The sequence below is a fragment of the Lathyrus oleraceus genome, chromosome 4 (genome assembly GCF_024323335.1).
Source record: "Lathyrus oleraceus cultivar Zhongwan6 chromosome 4, CAAS_Psat_ZW6_1.0, whole genome shotgun sequence".
Lineage (NCBI taxonomy): Eukaryota > Viridiplantae > Streptophyta > Magnoliopsida > Fabales > Fabaceae > Lathyrus > Lathyrus oleraceus.
The window spans coordinates 325,732,747-325,750,344 of NC_066582.1; the positions used below are offsets into that span (position 1 = coordinate 325,732,747).

At 38.9% G+C, this 17,598-nt stretch overlaps 2 protein-coding genes and 1 non-coding gene across 3 annotated transcripts; all 3 read right to left on the bottom strand.

Moving 5' to 3' along the window:
• Nucleotides 1–10,324: 10,324 nt before the first annotated feature.
• LOC127075331 (ribonuclease H2 subunit A-like) lies at nucleotides 10,325–11,468 on the bottom strand. Its single transcript, XM_051016822.1, has 5 exons — nucleotides 11,212–11,468; nucleotides 11,043–11,130; nucleotides 10,825–10,945; nucleotides 10,567–10,646; nucleotides 10,325–10,397 (listed from the first exon to the last, which is right to left on the bottom strand). The coding sequence occupies exons 1-4, from the start codon at nucleotides 11,365–11,367 to the stop codon at nucleotides 10,640–10,642; spliced, it is 372 nt and encodes a 123-aa protein (XP_050872779.1). The 5' UTR covers nucleotides 11,368–11,468; the 3' UTR covers nucleotides 10,325–10,397; nucleotides 10,567–10,639.
• Nucleotides 11,469–12,280: 812 nt separating this feature from the next.
• Nucleotides 12,281–13,129, bottom strand: LOC127137296 (probable fructokinase-6, chloroplastic). The gene is made up of 3 exons (XM_051063766.1): nucleotides 12,902–13,129; nucleotides 12,585–12,782; nucleotides 12,281–12,469 (listed from the first exon to the last, which is right to left on the bottom strand). Exons 1-3 carry the CDS (start codon nucleotides 13,088–13,090, stop codon nucleotides 12,281–12,283), a joined length of 576 nt encoding a protein of 191 aa, XP_050919723.1. The 5' UTR covers nucleotides 13,091–13,129.
• A 1,807-nt stretch (nucleotides 13,130–14,936) lies between these two features.
• On the bottom strand, nucleotides 14,937–15,043 carry LOC127077077 (small nucleolar RNA R71). The gene has a single exon (XR_007787061.1). It is a non-coding gene; the product is annotated as a small nucleolar RNA R71 (small nucleolar RNA).
• Between the last annotated feature and the right edge of the window lie 2,555 nt (nucleotides 15,044–17,598).

A 17,598-nucleotide genomic window follows, 5' to 3' on the forward strand; every position in this document is an offset into this window, starting at 1 on the left:
GAACTGCTCTTCTTCACTCCTTTTACCTGAAGGGGATCAAGTCTTCCATGTCCCAACTTCCCTTCCTGATCTCCCTTGGCCAAAGGACATTTGGGAAGGTTGAAATAGTCTTTAGATTTCCATAAATAGCAATTATCTTTGGATCTATCTCCTCTCATCACTTCTTGATTGCACCCATTCAACACCACACATCCTCCCTTGGTAAATTCCACCTTGTATCCTTGGTCACACAGCTGGCTTATGCTTATGAGGTTCACAGTTAGTCCTTTTACTAACAATACATCACTCAATTTTGGAGTTTCTGGACAGTCCAGCTTCCCAACACCCATGACTTCTCTTTTAGTTCCATCACCTAATGTCACAAACTTGGTGTTAGCAGGATGTAGATTCACCACTAGGTTGTTCATCCCAGTCATATGCCTTGAGCAGCCACTATCAAGGTACCAATCTTGTCTGATATGTCCCCTTGAAGAAGTGTGAGCAAGGTTAGCAACACACTGTTGATTCTCAGGCGAGAAGTGAATCTTAGATGCCAGCTGCTTAGGATTGACCTGAGGTGTCTGCTTAGCCGCCCATGTTTGTTTCTTAATGGGGACATTATGCGTACACACCTTTTTCTTAGGCCTACCTTGAGGGGTCTGGTTTGGGTAACCATGCAGCCTATAGCAGAATGGTTTTATGTGACCGAATCTACCACAGTAATGACATTTCCATCTCTTGAATTTCTTCTTCTGATGATTGTTCATTCTGGTTCCTCGATGTTGTGACTTTGGATGTGACTTCCCTTTGGATTTCTGAACTTTAGCCTTTGGGCGTTTGCGTTCAGCTGAGGATCTTTTCCCAAAGCCTAAACCAGATGTGGTTCCAGACTTCTGTCCTGTCTTCAGGATCTCTTCCAAGGTGTCAGATCCCTTATTCAACATTTTGATGGATTTGGTCATTTGGTCTAGCTTAGAGATCAGCGAAGAAATCTCACCCTTCAGACCCTCTATGACTTTCAGCTGCTCTAGTTTCTCAGCTTCTAGCTCTTTGATGAGTTTCTTATGCTTTTCTCCTTGGATGCAAACTTCTGCACTTTTAACACATAATTCTTTATATGAGACAGCAAGCTCATCCAAGGTGAGCTCATCTCCACTTGAGTTATCCTCAGAGGCACAAACACTGGTCAAAGCAGTGACATGTTTGGCCGATTCTCCTTCAGATTCACTCTCAATGTCTTCTTCTGACCAGGTGACAGATAGCCCTTTCCTTTGCCTCATGAGAAAGGTAGGGCAATCAGCCTTAATATGACCATATCCTTCACATCCATGGCACTGGATTCCCTTGCCTTGGTTGACCTTTTCTTCAGAAGTTGATCTTTTATTTATGTCAGACGGGATGTTCTTGACATTAGGTCTACCCTGTTGATCAAATTTCTTTATGAGCTTGTTGAACTGTCTCCCAAGCATGGCTAAGGCTTCTGATATACTTTCATCACCTCCAGTATATCCTGCTTCTGACTCCTCTTCAGCATTAGATACAAAAGCTATGCTTTTGTTCTTCTTCTCAGCATACTCACCCAATCCCATTTCAAAGGTTTGGAGGGAACCAATGAGTTCATCCACCTTCATGTTGCAGATGTCCTGCGCCTCCTCTATGGCTGTGACCTTCATAGTAAATCTCTTAGGCAAGGACCTGAGAATCTTTCTTACAAGTTTCTCTTCAGCCATTTTCTCACCTAGTCCACCAGAGGTGTTTGCAATTTCAAGAATATTCATGTGAAAGTCATGAATAGTCTCATCCTCTTTCATCCTCAGATTTTCAAACTTGGTGGTCAGCATTTGAAGTTTGGACATCTTCACCTTGGAAGTACCTTCATGAGTTACCTTGAGGGTATCCCAAACTTCCTTAGCTAGTTCACAGTGGTGTACCAGCCTGAAGATGTTCTTGCTGATTCCATTGAACAATGCATTCAAGGCCTTGGAATTTCCAAGAGCTAATGCCTCTTGCTCCTTGTCCCACTCTTCTTCAGGAATCTGCACACTGACTCCATCTTCACCTGTCCTCATTGGATGTTCCCATCCTTTGTTGACAGCTCTCCAGACTTTGCTGTCTAGAGACCTTAAGAAGGCTATCATACGAGGCTTCCAGTCATCATAATTAGAGCCATCCAACATGGGTGGTCTGTTTGAGTGTCCTAAATCCTTGTCCATGGTACTAGAAAGTAGCTTCCCTAGATCTCACCCAGAAATTCACAGGCAGGGTGCCTGCTCTGATACCAATTGAAATTCTAGTTATCAGACTTTGGATGTCACACTGGTTGTTATGACATCCAATTCTGCACAGACAGGGATTATGCAGAACTTAACAGTAAGTGCAGTAAATAACACAAGTAATTGTTCACCCAGTTTAGTCCAACATGACCTACATCTGGGGGCTACCAAGCCAGGGAGGAAATCCACTATTAGTAGTATCAATTCAAAGCTAAACTCACCCGTTTACAACTTATCACTTAATCCCTACCCAATGCAATTTCAATCTTAACCTAAGATCAGAGTTCCTACTCACTCCCCCTCAATCACCTCAGTGATTACTATCTTTAAACAATATTAAAGACAAGTTGAAGTCACACTTCAAACAACTCTTGATTGTGCTTCACAGCTTTAATCAAGATACACAGCACTCACGCTTAAAAGCTTTGAGTGACACAACACTTACAACTCAATGAACACCCTATGCCAAAGCTATCATCTACTTGATAATGACTTGGCTTACAAGATACGTCTAATACAAGACTCACAAAAATACAGCAGTGAAGTATGATGGACACACAAAATCTTCACGCCTTAAAAATCCCTGAAACTGAATGAAGGAACGCCTTCCTTTTATATTGCAGTATCCTGGGCTTTTGCACCTGTATTCTCCTGAATTTAAGGTCACACAAGTTCCCATAAATTCAACATTTAGGTTACTAACAAATAAGCTATTTGTTAGGTTCATTGATTGTAGCTTGGTTGTTGATTTCCTGGTTTTTCTCTAAGCTGTTGACTTCCTGAAGAATAGCCTGAGAAAAAGCCGAAACAGAAAACTGAACAACCTACAATATAGCATATGCTATCAGGCATGAATGTCACGACATTCAGCTTGACATCAAGGTCCATATGCTGTGTCTGTTTTTCCAGAAAACAGACTGTACAATTTTGCTGACCTGTACATGATCAAAATGACCATACTACAGTGACAGCTTACATTAATAAATGTCAAAGTGTCCAACTTAACATTTACACAATTGGCCTTAAGTTAGTTCTGTTATTCTTTTGAAGAACAAACTAAGTTACATGCTGAAGTATAGCAGAACACCACTCTGTCTAATCTTCAGCAGCTGCTGTCAATGATGAATGTCATAACATCCAGTTTGACATTCAGTCAGTAGGCCTTATGTCAGGTCTGGTCTTTCCTTGATAACCAGACTGGAAATAAATACTAAGTTCTAACAGAACACCTGCTGTTCTATTCCTTAGTATCTGTTGACAGGTATGAATGTCACAGCATCCAGTTTGACATTCAATAAATCCTGTGTTAGCTAGTCCTGCAGTAACTACACTGTAGTCACACATACATGTCATGACATCAGTCAAGACATTAGTAACCATCTAGTGTTTTACCATATATTGCAGCCAATTAAACATTTACACGGACTTTTCCATCTTTCTTCGGCACAAACACAATATTGGCCACCCATTGCGGATAATCAGCTGTCACAAGGAAATCAACATCAATCTGCTTTTGCACTTCCTCTTTGATCTACACAGCCATATCAGGATGCGTTCTTCTCAATTTCTGCTTGACTGGCGGGCATTCTGGCTTCATCGACAATCTATGCTCCACAATCTCAGAATCCAACCCAGGCATGTCTTGATAGGACCAAGTAAACACATCTGAATACTCTCGAAGAAGATCGATCAACCCCTTCTTAGCATCTGGACACAATCGAGATCCAATCTTGACTTCCTTCACATCATCTTCGGAACCCAAGTTGACTAGCTCAATTTGCTCTTCAAAGGGCTGAATAATCTTTTCATCTTGCTCAAGAAGACGAGACAATTCATCACTCACTTCTACATCACTTTCCTCCTCAGGCTCAAACACAGGGAATTCAAAATTTGGAGAAGGAGAAGGATCATTATATTCAATGGGGTTAGAAACCAACCTGCATAATGATTTGATATTTTGATTTTAGAGAAGTGAATTTGTGACCAAATATTATGCAGATGGACAATTATATCGTTTATTTATGTTTTTTGTGATTACCATTTTCAGAATAAAGCAAAAAGTAAAAACAAGACATCATAGACGTGGATGAATAGAATTAATTTTATTGATGATTAAATTAAAATGCCCAAACAATGTTCACTTCTCCCTTAGGCATAGGAGAAGGATTTTAAAATATTAAAGCAATTACTTAGAACGATGCAAAATGACAAGAATATCAACGGCAGGCCAATTGTTGCATGTCTTTCCATGCGTTACAAAGTTGGTACAGTCTTCCTCTTCGCTATCCTCTAGCACGACAGTTAAGTGTTGTTCATTGTCATGAATGAACCCTCCGCTACGGAAGCTAAGTTGCATATCTTCAGATCTTGAAATTGATTAGCCTTTCTGGAACCCCAAACAGGTTCTGCCTTTGTTGTCGGAGACCTCTACCATGCGCCCCCACTATTCAACAACACCTTCTTCCACAATCTTCTGAGCATCTTTCAACGAGGACATAGGCGCCCCCACTCTCTTCTCAGCAGCAATAGACAAGGCTTGGAACAGAGTTCCAACCTCATCCCCAGCTTCAACATACGAGAAAGATGACAAATGGCTAACCAACAACGCCTTCTCTCCTCCAACAATCACAAGCTTACCATTCTTGACAAATTTCAATTTCTGATGCAGAGTGGAGGTAACAGCCCCTGCCTCATGAATCCATGGCCTTCCCAATAAACAACTGTAGGCCGGGTGAATATCTATTACTTGGAAAGTAATATGAAAATCACTCTGACCTATCTTGACTGGAAGGTCCACTTCACCAATTACTGTCTTGCGTGAACCATCAAAGGCTTTGACGATTACACCGCTATACCTCATAGGCGCTCCTTGGTAAGATAATTTTGACAAAGTTTACTTCAGAAGCACATTCGATGATGAACTGGTGTCAACAAGCACATTTGACGAAGCATCTTCCTTACAGTTCATTGAAATATGCAAAGCCAAGTTATGATTTCTTCCCTCCTCAGGGAGTTCTTCATCGCAGAAGCTCAAATTATTGCATGAAGTGATGTTAGCCACGATATGATCAAACTGATCCACAGTAACATCATGCTCTACATATGCTTGTTCAAGAACTCTTTGTAGTGCTTCTCTGTATGCTTTGGAATTCAAAAGCAGAGACAACATAGAGATTTTTGAGGGAGTCTGGAGCAACTGCTCTACCATATTAAACTCGCTCCTTTTTATTAATCGAAGTACCTCATCATCATCATTGGCCTTCAAGTTGCTGGACTCACCAGACTTATCCTTTCAACAACCAACCGGATCTACATTAGGCACCTCCATCTTCTTACCAACAATCGTTTCCTCTTTATTTTCTGGGACCACCGGCCCAAACACTCGACCATTGTGGGTCACCTTCGTTACATCGGCAATGCTCACTACTGAACTAGTCGTAGGTAAAGGGACCTCTTGACCATTCTTTATCATTGTAGCATTTTACTGGTACGCTACAACCTTATCAGATGAATACGGGACTAGGCCCACTAACCGTATTACCAACGGCGATACTGATCTTTGACTGACATTCTTATTGTTACTGCTATCATATTGAATTACCAACCGCTCTTGTTGCTTGAAAACGGGCACTATGACATTGACGTCATCATCTACATGACGAGATTGAACAATTTGGATCATGCCTTCATCCATCAAACGTTGGATGTCCCTTTTCACTACAACACATCCTCTTGGGTGACACACACTACAAACAACACAAATCATGGTCATGTTCACAGTCACTCACCAAACTATCCTTGTGCATCTGCACCAAGGATCTTCGGATAAATCAGATGTCAAAAACCTTGAATTCTCCAGGACAACCATCCACCATATTCATTGAAGAGTTCCCATGAGCGGGCAAAGGGTTTGCTTTCACATTTGGCGCGCGGTCCTCAAAGGACACCATAACACTCTTCATAAGCTTTTGAACCTCATACTTTAATGGATAACAGTTTCCAATATCGTGTTCGGGTGCTCCTTGATGAAAAGCACAACGGAGCTCAGGTTTATACCACCAGGGAAGTGGTTCTGGGATCTGCGGTGGGTTCCTCGGTTGAATTAAGTTCTTGGAACTAGCGAGGGATACAACTCTGCGTACGACATAGGAATTGGGTCAAAAGAGACATTTTTCCTCTCAAAGCTCTGTTGATGATGATTGTTGTTCGTATTGTTGTTATTGTAGGTGTTCGTTCTTTGTTGCGGTTATTGTTGCTGACGTTGTTGTTGTTATTGTTGAATTGGTGTTGCCTGTTGATTAGAAAATATATGAATTACTGATGACACTTGATGATGATGATGTTGACGGGGTGGTTAATTTCTTCTGATCTGAGGCCTCCTCTGCCTCCCACTGATTACTGCATTGGTCTCACTATCCTTCTTCTTACCAAAGTTGCTACCATATCTTTTGCTTGTTGACGCCTCATCTTTTGACAACCGTCCTTCACGGACCCCTTCCTCAAGTCTCATCCCCATATTTACCATTTCGGTAAAATCACCGGGGGCACTAGCGATCATGCGTTCATAATAAAATGAACTCAGAGTTTTCAAGAAGATCTTTGTCATTTCTTTCTCCTCCAAAGGAGGAGTGATCTGGGCAGCCAACTCCCTCTATCTTTGCGCGTACTCTTTAAATGTCTTTTTGTCCTTCTGAGACATAAACCTTAGCTGGTCTCTATCCGGCGCCATGTCCACATTATACTTGTATTGCTTCACATAAGCCTCTCCCAAGTCGTTGAAAGTGTGAATGCTTGCACTATCCAACCCCATGTACCAACGGAGTGCAGCACCAGTTAGACTATCTTGGAAGTAGTGAATATGCAATTGATCATTATCTGTCTGAGTTGACGATCACACTGAATCACACCGTGTTTTTGACTCGGATTTCACATGTTTATTAGGACTTTATTATCATTTTATTTGTGTTATGCTCTCTTTTATGTTGTTTTTAGATATTTAGCTCTTTCGGGACCCTTTTAGAAGAAACGAAGCAAAAAGAACAAAAATTAGGGTTTTTCGGCAAATATTGTACACATGGCGGCCGCTATAGAAGAAGCCATGACTCATCAGCCCTCAACCAGGAGGTAACCGCCATGTTCCCATGATCTTTCCCATTTCCAAACATGGCGGGCGCCATGAAGAGGTGGCGGGCGCCACCTTTGTATTTCACATTCCCACTAAGGAGAAGTTGAAGGGCACCATGGTCTTTGCAAGCTGCTGAATTCCTCTATAAATAGGTCGTTCCATTTCATTTCCATATCATCCAACTTAGTTTACAACACTAAGACTATATTTATCATCTGTAAAGCGGTAATTCGTCACATCGGGGGGTTATCGCACCTTAGGGAGATTGAGTTGGAGCACTTCGATTTTGTTGTCATCTTCAGAGTCGAAGGTTTATTTTCCTTGTAACAGATTTAAAGCCTCCATTTGGAGCAGGTTTTTATTTTATCGCTTTTATTTATTTTACTTGTCCACGCTTTACTTTATTTAACTTCTGTCCACGCTTTACTTTATTTAATTTCTGCCACACCTTACTTTATTTAATTTTTGTCCACGCTTTACTTTATTTAATTTCTGTCCACGCTTTACTTTATTTAGTTCCTGTCCACGCTTTACTCGTTCTTTACGCCTTACATTCTAAAAACAACTTTTCATCATGATCAATATCGTTGTGTCTGTTTGTATTACCATGTCTGGCTAAATTTTTTAAAGGTTAGAATGTAAAGATCGCGATTAAAGAGATGTTTCACATATTGAATTTGTAGAAATACTTTAAGGGTTATTTTGATTTTTAACTTGAGTTTTCTGAAACAAACTTTGCTAGTTTTAACTATTCAAGGAGTGCGAAAGCACCCTGGCTTAGTTAACTAGGAATTTTTATCACTTTAAAGAAAAATGATTTTTAAAATTGTTTTCGGACGCATTGATAGATTTAAAATCCGGAAACTCCTTGGGTAAAACTTTCCAAATCAAAATCACTTTTCAACTAAGCTTACGAGTCTTATTTCTTAAAAATAAGTTTACTACTTTAGCGTTCTGCGACTACAACAAACAAGACCTTAGACAACGCTTTTTTTAGCCTTAGACAGCGCTTTAAAGCGCTGTCTAAACCTCCGCTGCTAAAGGTTTAGACAGCGCTTTTTTTAAATCTTAAAAGCGCTGTCTAAGCCCCCCCCCCCCCCTTAGACAGCGCTTTGGCCAAAAGCGCTTTATAAGACCCTCTTATTTTAAATTTTTTAGGTATACCTTAGACAGCGCTTTTGAAAAGCGCTGTCTAAGCCCCACCCCCTTAGACAGCGCTTTGGCCAAAAGCGCTTTCTAAGACCCTCCTATTTTAATTTTTTTAGGTATACCTTAGACAGCGCTTTTCAAAAAGCGCTGTCTAAGCCCCCCCCCCCCCTTAGACAGCGCTTTTGCCTAAAGCGCTTTCTAATCCCCCCTTAGACAGCGCTTTTTACAAAAGCGCTGTCTAAGGTATACGAAATTTTTTGAAGCTTTTGTTTTAAACCACATTTTTTCCAGGTTTATAAACCAGAATTTCTACCTGTTTTCAACCAGATTTTGACAGACAATTATCACATTTTATATATGCCATTTTGGCCTTTTTTCTACCAATTTTTGACGGTATCCGGTCTACTTAAGATTAAACCTAAGTTGACGGTCGCGGGTGCTAAGAATTCGAATGACACGTCCAAACCATTGGGGCGCATCAATTTGTCATACAAAAACCTAATATAAAAACATCATTAACATAAAGTAAACATCATTCACAATCAAAATAACATCTTCATTGTATATATCTTAATGTCAATTATCATTTATAATCAAAATAACATCTTTAAAATGACCATCATCTATTAAAAAAATTTAAAAATTTAATCTCTTCATCTTCAATGGATTGAAAATCTTCATCAATATCATCATTCATAATCTGCAAAATAAAAGTAATATAATTGAAATAATATTATTATTTGAAGACTATAAAATAATTAGAATGTAAAGCATAAAACAATTCAACATTACATGATTATTATTTGGAGCATATGTTGATGATTCTCTCTTTCATGACCAATACTTGTAGCAAAATGTAGAAAGATCTTCAATACTACATAGCCATCACAGGAGCAACATATCTCATATTTCTTACTTAGTTCTTTTGAGCTTTCTAATAGAATAATATACTAGAGTTGAAGTTGAATATGTCTTCCAATACAACAGGCATAACGGTTACCAAATACATACTAAGAACATTCATCCATATAAGAGTAACACATTGCATCAAAAGGAATTTAGCTAGTTGAAAAGCAAATTATCATTCCCTACAGACTAGTGACCAACCATCAAGTAAATAGTGAATTGGATTATAGGATCATATACCTTAAGTTGCTTCCTTATGACATAAGCATTCTCCTCCTCAGCATCATTGTTGTACCGTAATTTCTTTGTGAAGAAATGAAAAGTTGCAGTGTTGCTCTTGGGGACATGCACTGCCATGTACTCAAAATTAAACTCTTCCGACTAACACAATAAAAATACACATAATTAGAATAGAATAGTAAACCCAAGAACATGTGATCAATAAATAGAATCTAAAAAATGCACTACCATGTACTTAGTACCAAAGACCTCTTATGGGTATCAACCACGCTGAGGGAAGTGATAGTAGCATGACACTTACATAATAAAACTAGAGCAGTCCCAAATTTATTTATTCCTATAAGACCAAGGGCAAGCATTCAGCCGTTATTGACATTAAAAATCAAAATTTAATTATACACAATATTTGAAACACATTATTTTAAAAACAAATAAGCCATCATGACTCTAACGAACTCCTCATAGTTGATCTGACCATCACCGTCAACATCAACTTCGCGAATCATCTCGTCAACCTCTTCATATTTCAGCTTTTAGCTGAGATTTGTCATAACATGACAGAGCTCAGCTGCAGTGATGAAACCATTTTGATCCTTGTCGAACACACAAATTAGTATCATGTCATAAGAAATACCAAAAGCTTCTCATCTTGGCATTCTATATAATGAAAACCTCTAACCACCCAAATTTAAAACCAATTTAACACTCATTTTATGTTTCATCCCCTGCATTCAAAACGAAAATATCATGGAAAGAATAGGGAAAGTAGTACCAATTAGCAAGGTAGAGCAAAATTTAAAATAGAAGAAGAAAAATTTATTAAATAAGAAACTAGAGTAGAAATAACCATTTTTTGTTAGGAATAACATTACCGAATGGAAAAAAATAACTTACTAGTAATGAAAGGTTCAAAAATTCTTTGAGGTTTGAGAAATTTTGAACAAACAAAGTCTTTAATAGTTAGGGTTTAAGACCTGTGAAAAAGAAAGGGTTAGATTCATACAGAGAGAACAAATAAAGTTGAAGGAGAGTTTTTACAAGTTGAAGGAAGCTCGTCCGGGGAAGGAGAGGTCGTAATAGAAGGAAGCATGTTTATGAAGCGAGCTATACACAGATTTCAGTAAAGATTAAGAAAGCATTTAGCATGCTTACCATAAAACTTCAGCACCACTTTTAAAATAAGTGCTGCAAGTTCCCCAACTAAACCGAACCAATGTTGGAAAACCGAAGATAGAATGTTTGTGATTTTCTAGCCAAGACTTGGTTGCGGGATCTACATTAACAAAGAAACAAAACCATATTTATTATAATTACAATGTAAATCAATATAATACTCAATATCATATGCGATGTACTCATGACACTCTCACCTGCAGGATATCCAGAACCAAAGTTCCTGTGTATATTATCAGCAGTCTCATCGAGCACCCAATCTCTTACAGCTCGGTCCCTCGTAACCTGAAAGGTTGGATTAAAGATTTTAAGTAAACAATAAAACATTATAGTATACTGATGTAGTTTTAGAAGAGAGTTAAATACCTTTGCAGCTATACTTGCACCACTGACAACAGGATAAAGACTATCAGCTTTCTTAGCAACCACAAATTTGATAGATGGGAAATTTTTAGACATTTTTGCCTCATATTTCCCTGGATCTCCGACCGTATCAATATAAACCTGAAAAGCACAAATCATACATTACATTACATCTCTAATAATTCAATTATCTGCTTAACATTACTACCCAAGTACTTTAACAATAAAAGTTACAAAAGCCTCAATTTTCTCTTTCAGTAGCCGATTTTACCTCGGTTAAAAGCATATGCCAAATTATTAAAACACTTGGGCCTTATTTACTGCATTAACTAAATAAGTTCTTAAAATTCACCAAAGAAAAATAAATATGGGGATGTGAAATTACAATACAGGTTCAAGCAGGGCATTCAGAACAGTTTCTTTTGTGGGCAATGCAGGTATTGCACCTCTCTCAGTCACAGTCAATGCACCACAAGCATTGGCAAACTTGAGAGAATCTCTCAGTTGTTCCTCTTTCTGCAAGTTTAAACCACATGATGTTTAGAAAGTTATGTACAAAGAAGAAAAAAATAATGTATATTGAATAAAAATAACCAGGAAGATATCATAGAAATAGTAAGCTAAAATTTTAAGACAGTAAAATGCAATGAAAACTTTTTAAATTGAACACTTCTTTGAGACAGAAAAACAATGCTCACGTGAAGTAATGAAAGATCTGTAGCTAATTGTGATAATATTCCGGCCACAAACGCGTTACCAGCTCCGGTTGTGTCAACTGCATCCACCTTCATTCCCTTCACTCTACCACTAAACTCCTGCAAAGAAATAGATAGGACAGATGTTATTAATGATGGATATGGGCAAGCTTAAAATCCTTCATAGCAATATGGCAGATGGAAAAGGTTTAAAATCATGGTTGTCGTCTTGTCGATAATACACTATAACTAGAAGCATAAGTGTTATTAGAATTTCAAACTAATAATTTTTCACTGCATGATTTTTTTTGTTAGTAATTAATTTCTTAAACATAGATGTCAAACAATGCAGATTGATTAATAACAAAGATAATTAATTACTTTTGCTTAATTGAGGCCGGAAGGAGTAGGGTTTTTGGAAGGCATATCTTGGTGTAATATCTGCAGCCTTCTGAACCTTCAGTAACAAGCAGTAGCTTGAGGTTTGGATGGAAAAGTTTTCGTACAACGGCGTCATCGTATGGATTTTCACCATTTGTAAGAAATGAAATCTCTTCTTCACTTATCTGAAAATACAATTATCAGATTGGTTTTGTTAGAGAAGGTATTGACATAACCCTGTAATTCGTATTCTAAACAATGGAACGGAACAAGAAAATGGAAACTAAAGAATAAAAGAACCTTGATGATATCTGCAGTCTCCCATATACTCAGAATCCCTTCTCTAGCACTATCTGCAGAAGGCCATAAAGGAAGCCGCAGGTTAGGGTCATAAGACAGAAATACGCCGGCATCTTTTGCTGCCTTTGCAGCGGCTATATGTGCCGATTTGCATGGTTCTGTTATAAGACTGATCGACCCGTAATGAAAGATCTTGGCCTGCCAGAAATAAATAACAGAAGAATTTTACAACAATAATATATGAATTAGGTAGAGTTAAAGTGGAAAACGTTGGAAGAACATAGACTCGACCAATGTTTTGAAGTTTTAATTTTCACCTTTCTGATTAAGTCCAAGTCTAGTTCATCTTCTTGGAGCAGCATATCAGCACTGGGATTACGATAAAACATGAACTCTCGCTCTCCGTCACTCCTCAGTGTAACAAATGCTAAGGCAGTACGTGCACCAGGGTCAAAACGCATCCCTTGGTTGTTTACATTATTTTCCTTGAGTATATCAGCAAGCATATATCCAAATTCATCCTCACCAACCTATTTATGTTGAAAATGAGTTTGGAAGAGAACTTTAAGATTTTTGATTCATGAAACTAAAATACAGTAATGCCAAACAAGAAAAATTACTTACTTAGGGGCACCGTCGAAGATTGGTTGTAACCAAAACCAAATATTTACTTACGATTAAATAACACAAAATATCATTGGTGCCAATTTAATTGATTATAAAATAATCAGAAAAAAAAGAGAATGAAGTTGATTGAGAAAGTACCGGCGAAACTCAAAGTAGCTAGGGTTTTCTTGTAGGAGAGAGGACAGTATAAACAGCCATAGACCATAGGACCAAGAACGGGACCTCTTCCGGCTTCGTCGATTCCCATTATGCAAGGCTCCGATGCCCATTCTGGAACCATAGCTTCGGATCCCATTTTCGCACATATAATGGGGTTTAGGGGAAGAATCTTTCACACAGGATAAACAAGCTCTGATTGAGGGTTGGAAGAAGGGGGAGTGGATTTGGGAGAAAGAGAAGCAAGCTCTGATTGAGGGTTTGGGAGAAGAATGTAGGATTTTTAGGATTTGGGAGGGAATAACTTTTTTTCGTGACATGGAGGGAATAAAGACTTTAGACAGCGCTTTTGGTTTTAATTTTTTTTTAATTTAAAGACTTTAGACAGCGCTTTATCAAAAGCGCTGACTAAGGTCTATATTTAAAAGCGCTTTCTAAAAGCGCTGTCTAAGGGGGGGTCTTAGACAGCGCTTTTAGAAAGCGCTGTCTAAGACCCCCCCTTAGACAGCGCTTTCATTATTTTTTTGGAACATTTTCCGTGTTTTATTTTAATTTTAACCTTAGACAGCGCTTTCTTTTAAAAGCGCTGTCTAAGATGCGCTGTTAAAAGTCATTTTTGGCGTAGTGTGCGCACCTTTTATAAGTGACAATAAAAAGCCTTAATTTAAGGGTAAACTCGGTTCTGAATACGTGAAAGCGACAGTTCTTGTTAAATGGATTCTTTTCAAGAGTAGGATATATTTCCCCATAAGTAGTTCTATTTAGACAATCGAAACATCGTTTAACTGACGTGAAATACATTCAAACCTGTTTTTATCTACAATGCATTTATTACCTCCTTTATTTACTATTATTTTGCAACATCAATATCTCTTTTATACCGCCTCAGATAAACATCGTAACGATAGTAATCGATAGATTGACGATTTGGTCTCTTTGGGATCGATATTCTTTTATATTACTCTGACGTGATTCGTGCACTTGCGAATACATCGATCAAGTTTTTGGCGCCGTTGCCGGGGACCAACTTCGTAAAATTTCATACCCTATTGTTACACCGTCTAGGCTAAGGCATTATTAGCCGGTAAATGTCAAGAACCCGTATTACCAAAATTTAGTAGATCCTTTAGCGGAACCTGAACGTTACACTCGTACGCGCCTCTTACTCATCTGAATTAAGAAAGTTATGGCCGAGAATCGCGACCGGAGACCTCTTAAGGAATTTTCCCAACCCTCTGACAAGGAACCTAGTTCGAGTATAGTAAACCCCCTCATTCCTGCCAACAATTTCGAACTAAAACCGTCTTTGTTGCAATTAGTGCAACAGAACCAATTCGCGGGTCTCGCTACTGAGAACCCAAATCAACATTTAAAGTTTTTATATAACTGGCCGACACTTTTAAATCCAACGACACTTCACCTGATGCAATCCGTTTGAGATTATTTCCTTTCTCCCTCAGAGATAGAGCACGTTCATGGTTAGATTCACTTCCATCTAATTCAATAACTACCTGGGAAGACCTTAAGAGAGTATTCCTTGCTATATAGTTTCCCCCTAGTAAGACTGTTGTTCTTCGAAACCAAATAACTAGATTTACTCAAAACCAAGGAGAATCACTCTTTGAAGCCTGGGAGAGATATAAAAAGCTATTAAGAGTCTGTCCACACCATGGCCTAGAACAATGGCTGATCGTTAATACCTTCTACAATGGACTCCATTATAACACCAAGATGAGCATCGACGCTGCCGTTGGTGGCACGCTGATGAACAAACCTTACCCGGAAGCTTGTGACCTAATTGAGGATATGGCCCAAAACCATTACCAATGGGGAACTGAACGAGCATCAATAGAGAAAAAGGAGACCCATGGTGGAATACATGAGATAAGCTCTATGGACATGATGCAGGAGAAAATGGACGCTTTAGCCCTTAAGGTCAAACATATGTCTACAAACACTAACATCGCAGTAGTAGTTGACACAGAGTGCGAACTCTGTGGATCTAAAGGACACGAATCAGCGGAGTGTAACCTTTTAAACGGCCTGAACACCGACCAAGTGAATTGCGCCCAAGGTAACCCATTTTCAAACACTTACAACCCTGGATGGAAGAATCATCCGAATTTTTCCTATAAAAACCAGAACCATATCCAAAATCATGCACCTCAGAGACCGCAAGGTTATCAAGCCCAAAAACCAAATCAACCTATGTAAGCTGTGCCTCAGAAGTCTAACCTTGAGAAAATCATGGAGAGCTTTATATCAGGCCAGACTCAGCAAAATAAATAATTCCTAAACCAGAACATTCACGTAAACGAACTCATAATGCAATTAGGAACCAAGGTTGATCAGATAATCACTCACAAACAGATGCTTGAAACCCAGATCTCACAGGTAGCACAAAACCAAGCCCCACAGACTACACCTGGAGGAAAATTCCCTAGACAACCTCAACCAAACCCTTGAGGGCAAGCTAACGCTATCTCGTTACGAAGTGGGACCGCTTATGTAGGGCCTCATAACCCAGCAATGAGCGAGTCCAAAACTTCTAAAGAAAATATACCTACCAACCAAGAAGAGGAACCGGTAGAACCCGAGAAACAAACCAACCAAGAAGGAGAAGCCAAGGATAATACTTACAAACCACCACCCCCGTACAAACCACCAATCCCATATCCGCAAAGACTTAAACAAACCAAAATCAATAACCAATACCAAAAATTTATAAAAGTAATAGAGAAGCTTCATGTAGAGATTCCTTTCACCGAAGCCATCACCCGAATTCCGTCTTATGCCAAATTTCTCAAAGACATCTTAACCAACAAGCCTAGGCTTGATGATCCAAAACCCTTGGAATGCAACTTTATTTCCGAGGATAAACTTGCTAAGAAGGAGAAAGACCCTGGTAGTTTTTCTATACCTTGCATTTTAGGGAGTCATGTGATCGACAAAGCTTTCCTAGACTTAGGCGCTAGTGTGAGTTTAATGCCCTTAGCTGTATGTAAAAGGTTAAACTTAGGAGAATTGCAACCAACTAAGATGTACCTCCAATTAGCCGATAGGTCTGTTAAGTTTCCTGTAGGCATTTTAGAAGACATCCCAGTTAGGATCGGTCAACTTTATATCCCAACAGACTTTGTGGTCATGGATATCCAAGAAGACGACGATATCCCTATCCTTTTAGGTAGACCATTCTTATCAACAACCGAAGCTATAATAGATGTTAAAAGAGGAAAATTAACTTTCGAAGTAGGGGATGAAAAGATCGAGTTTATTCTTTCAAAATTCCTGATGGCACCAATCCTAGGAGATGCATGTTACGCGATCGATATCATAGATGAATGCATAAGGGAATTTGAACAAGAAGAACCTAAGATCGAACCATTTTCAAACCCGAATGAAAAGGATGATGAGCTAGAGGAAACAGAACCTCACACTAACGAATGTTTGGATCTTACGCCAGACCTTTCACCAAATTCTCAAAAACCAGCTCAAGAACTTAAGGAACTGCCCAAGAACCTAAGATATGAGTTTTTGGATAAAGAAATGAACCTCCCAGTAATAGTTAGTGCCACCTTAAACCAAGACGAGACAAACCGACTCTTGAATGTTTTAAGAAGATACCCCTCTGCCTTAGGGTACAACATCTCTGATTTAAAAGGTATAAGTCCATCCATGTGTATGCATAAAATCTCGCTAGAGGAAGATTCAAAACCTTCCAGAGAACATCAAAGAAGAATCAACCCTGTAATGAGCAAGGTGGTAAAGAAGGAAGTCCTTAAACTGCTAGAAGCTGGTATAATTTATCAGATCTCTGATAGTAAATGGGCAAGTCCTGTACATGTGGTACCCAAAAGGGAGGCATCACAGACGTGTAGAACGAGAAGAGCGAGCATGTAGCTAAACGTATAGAAGGTGGATGGCGTATGTGCATAGATTATAGGAAGCTCAATAAGGCAACTAGGAAAGACCATTTCCCCCTTCCATTCATAGATCAAAGGCTTAAGCGTCTTTCCAGACACTCTTACTTTTGTTATCTGGATGGATATTCTAGATTTTTCCAAATACCCATACACCCCGAGGACCAGGAGAAAACAACCTTCACCTGTCCTTACGGAACGTTTGCTTACAAACGAATGTTGTTTGGACTCTGCAATGCGCCAATTACTTTCCAACATTGTATGATGTCAATCTTCGCGGATTATCTCGACGGAGTTATGGAAGTGTTTAT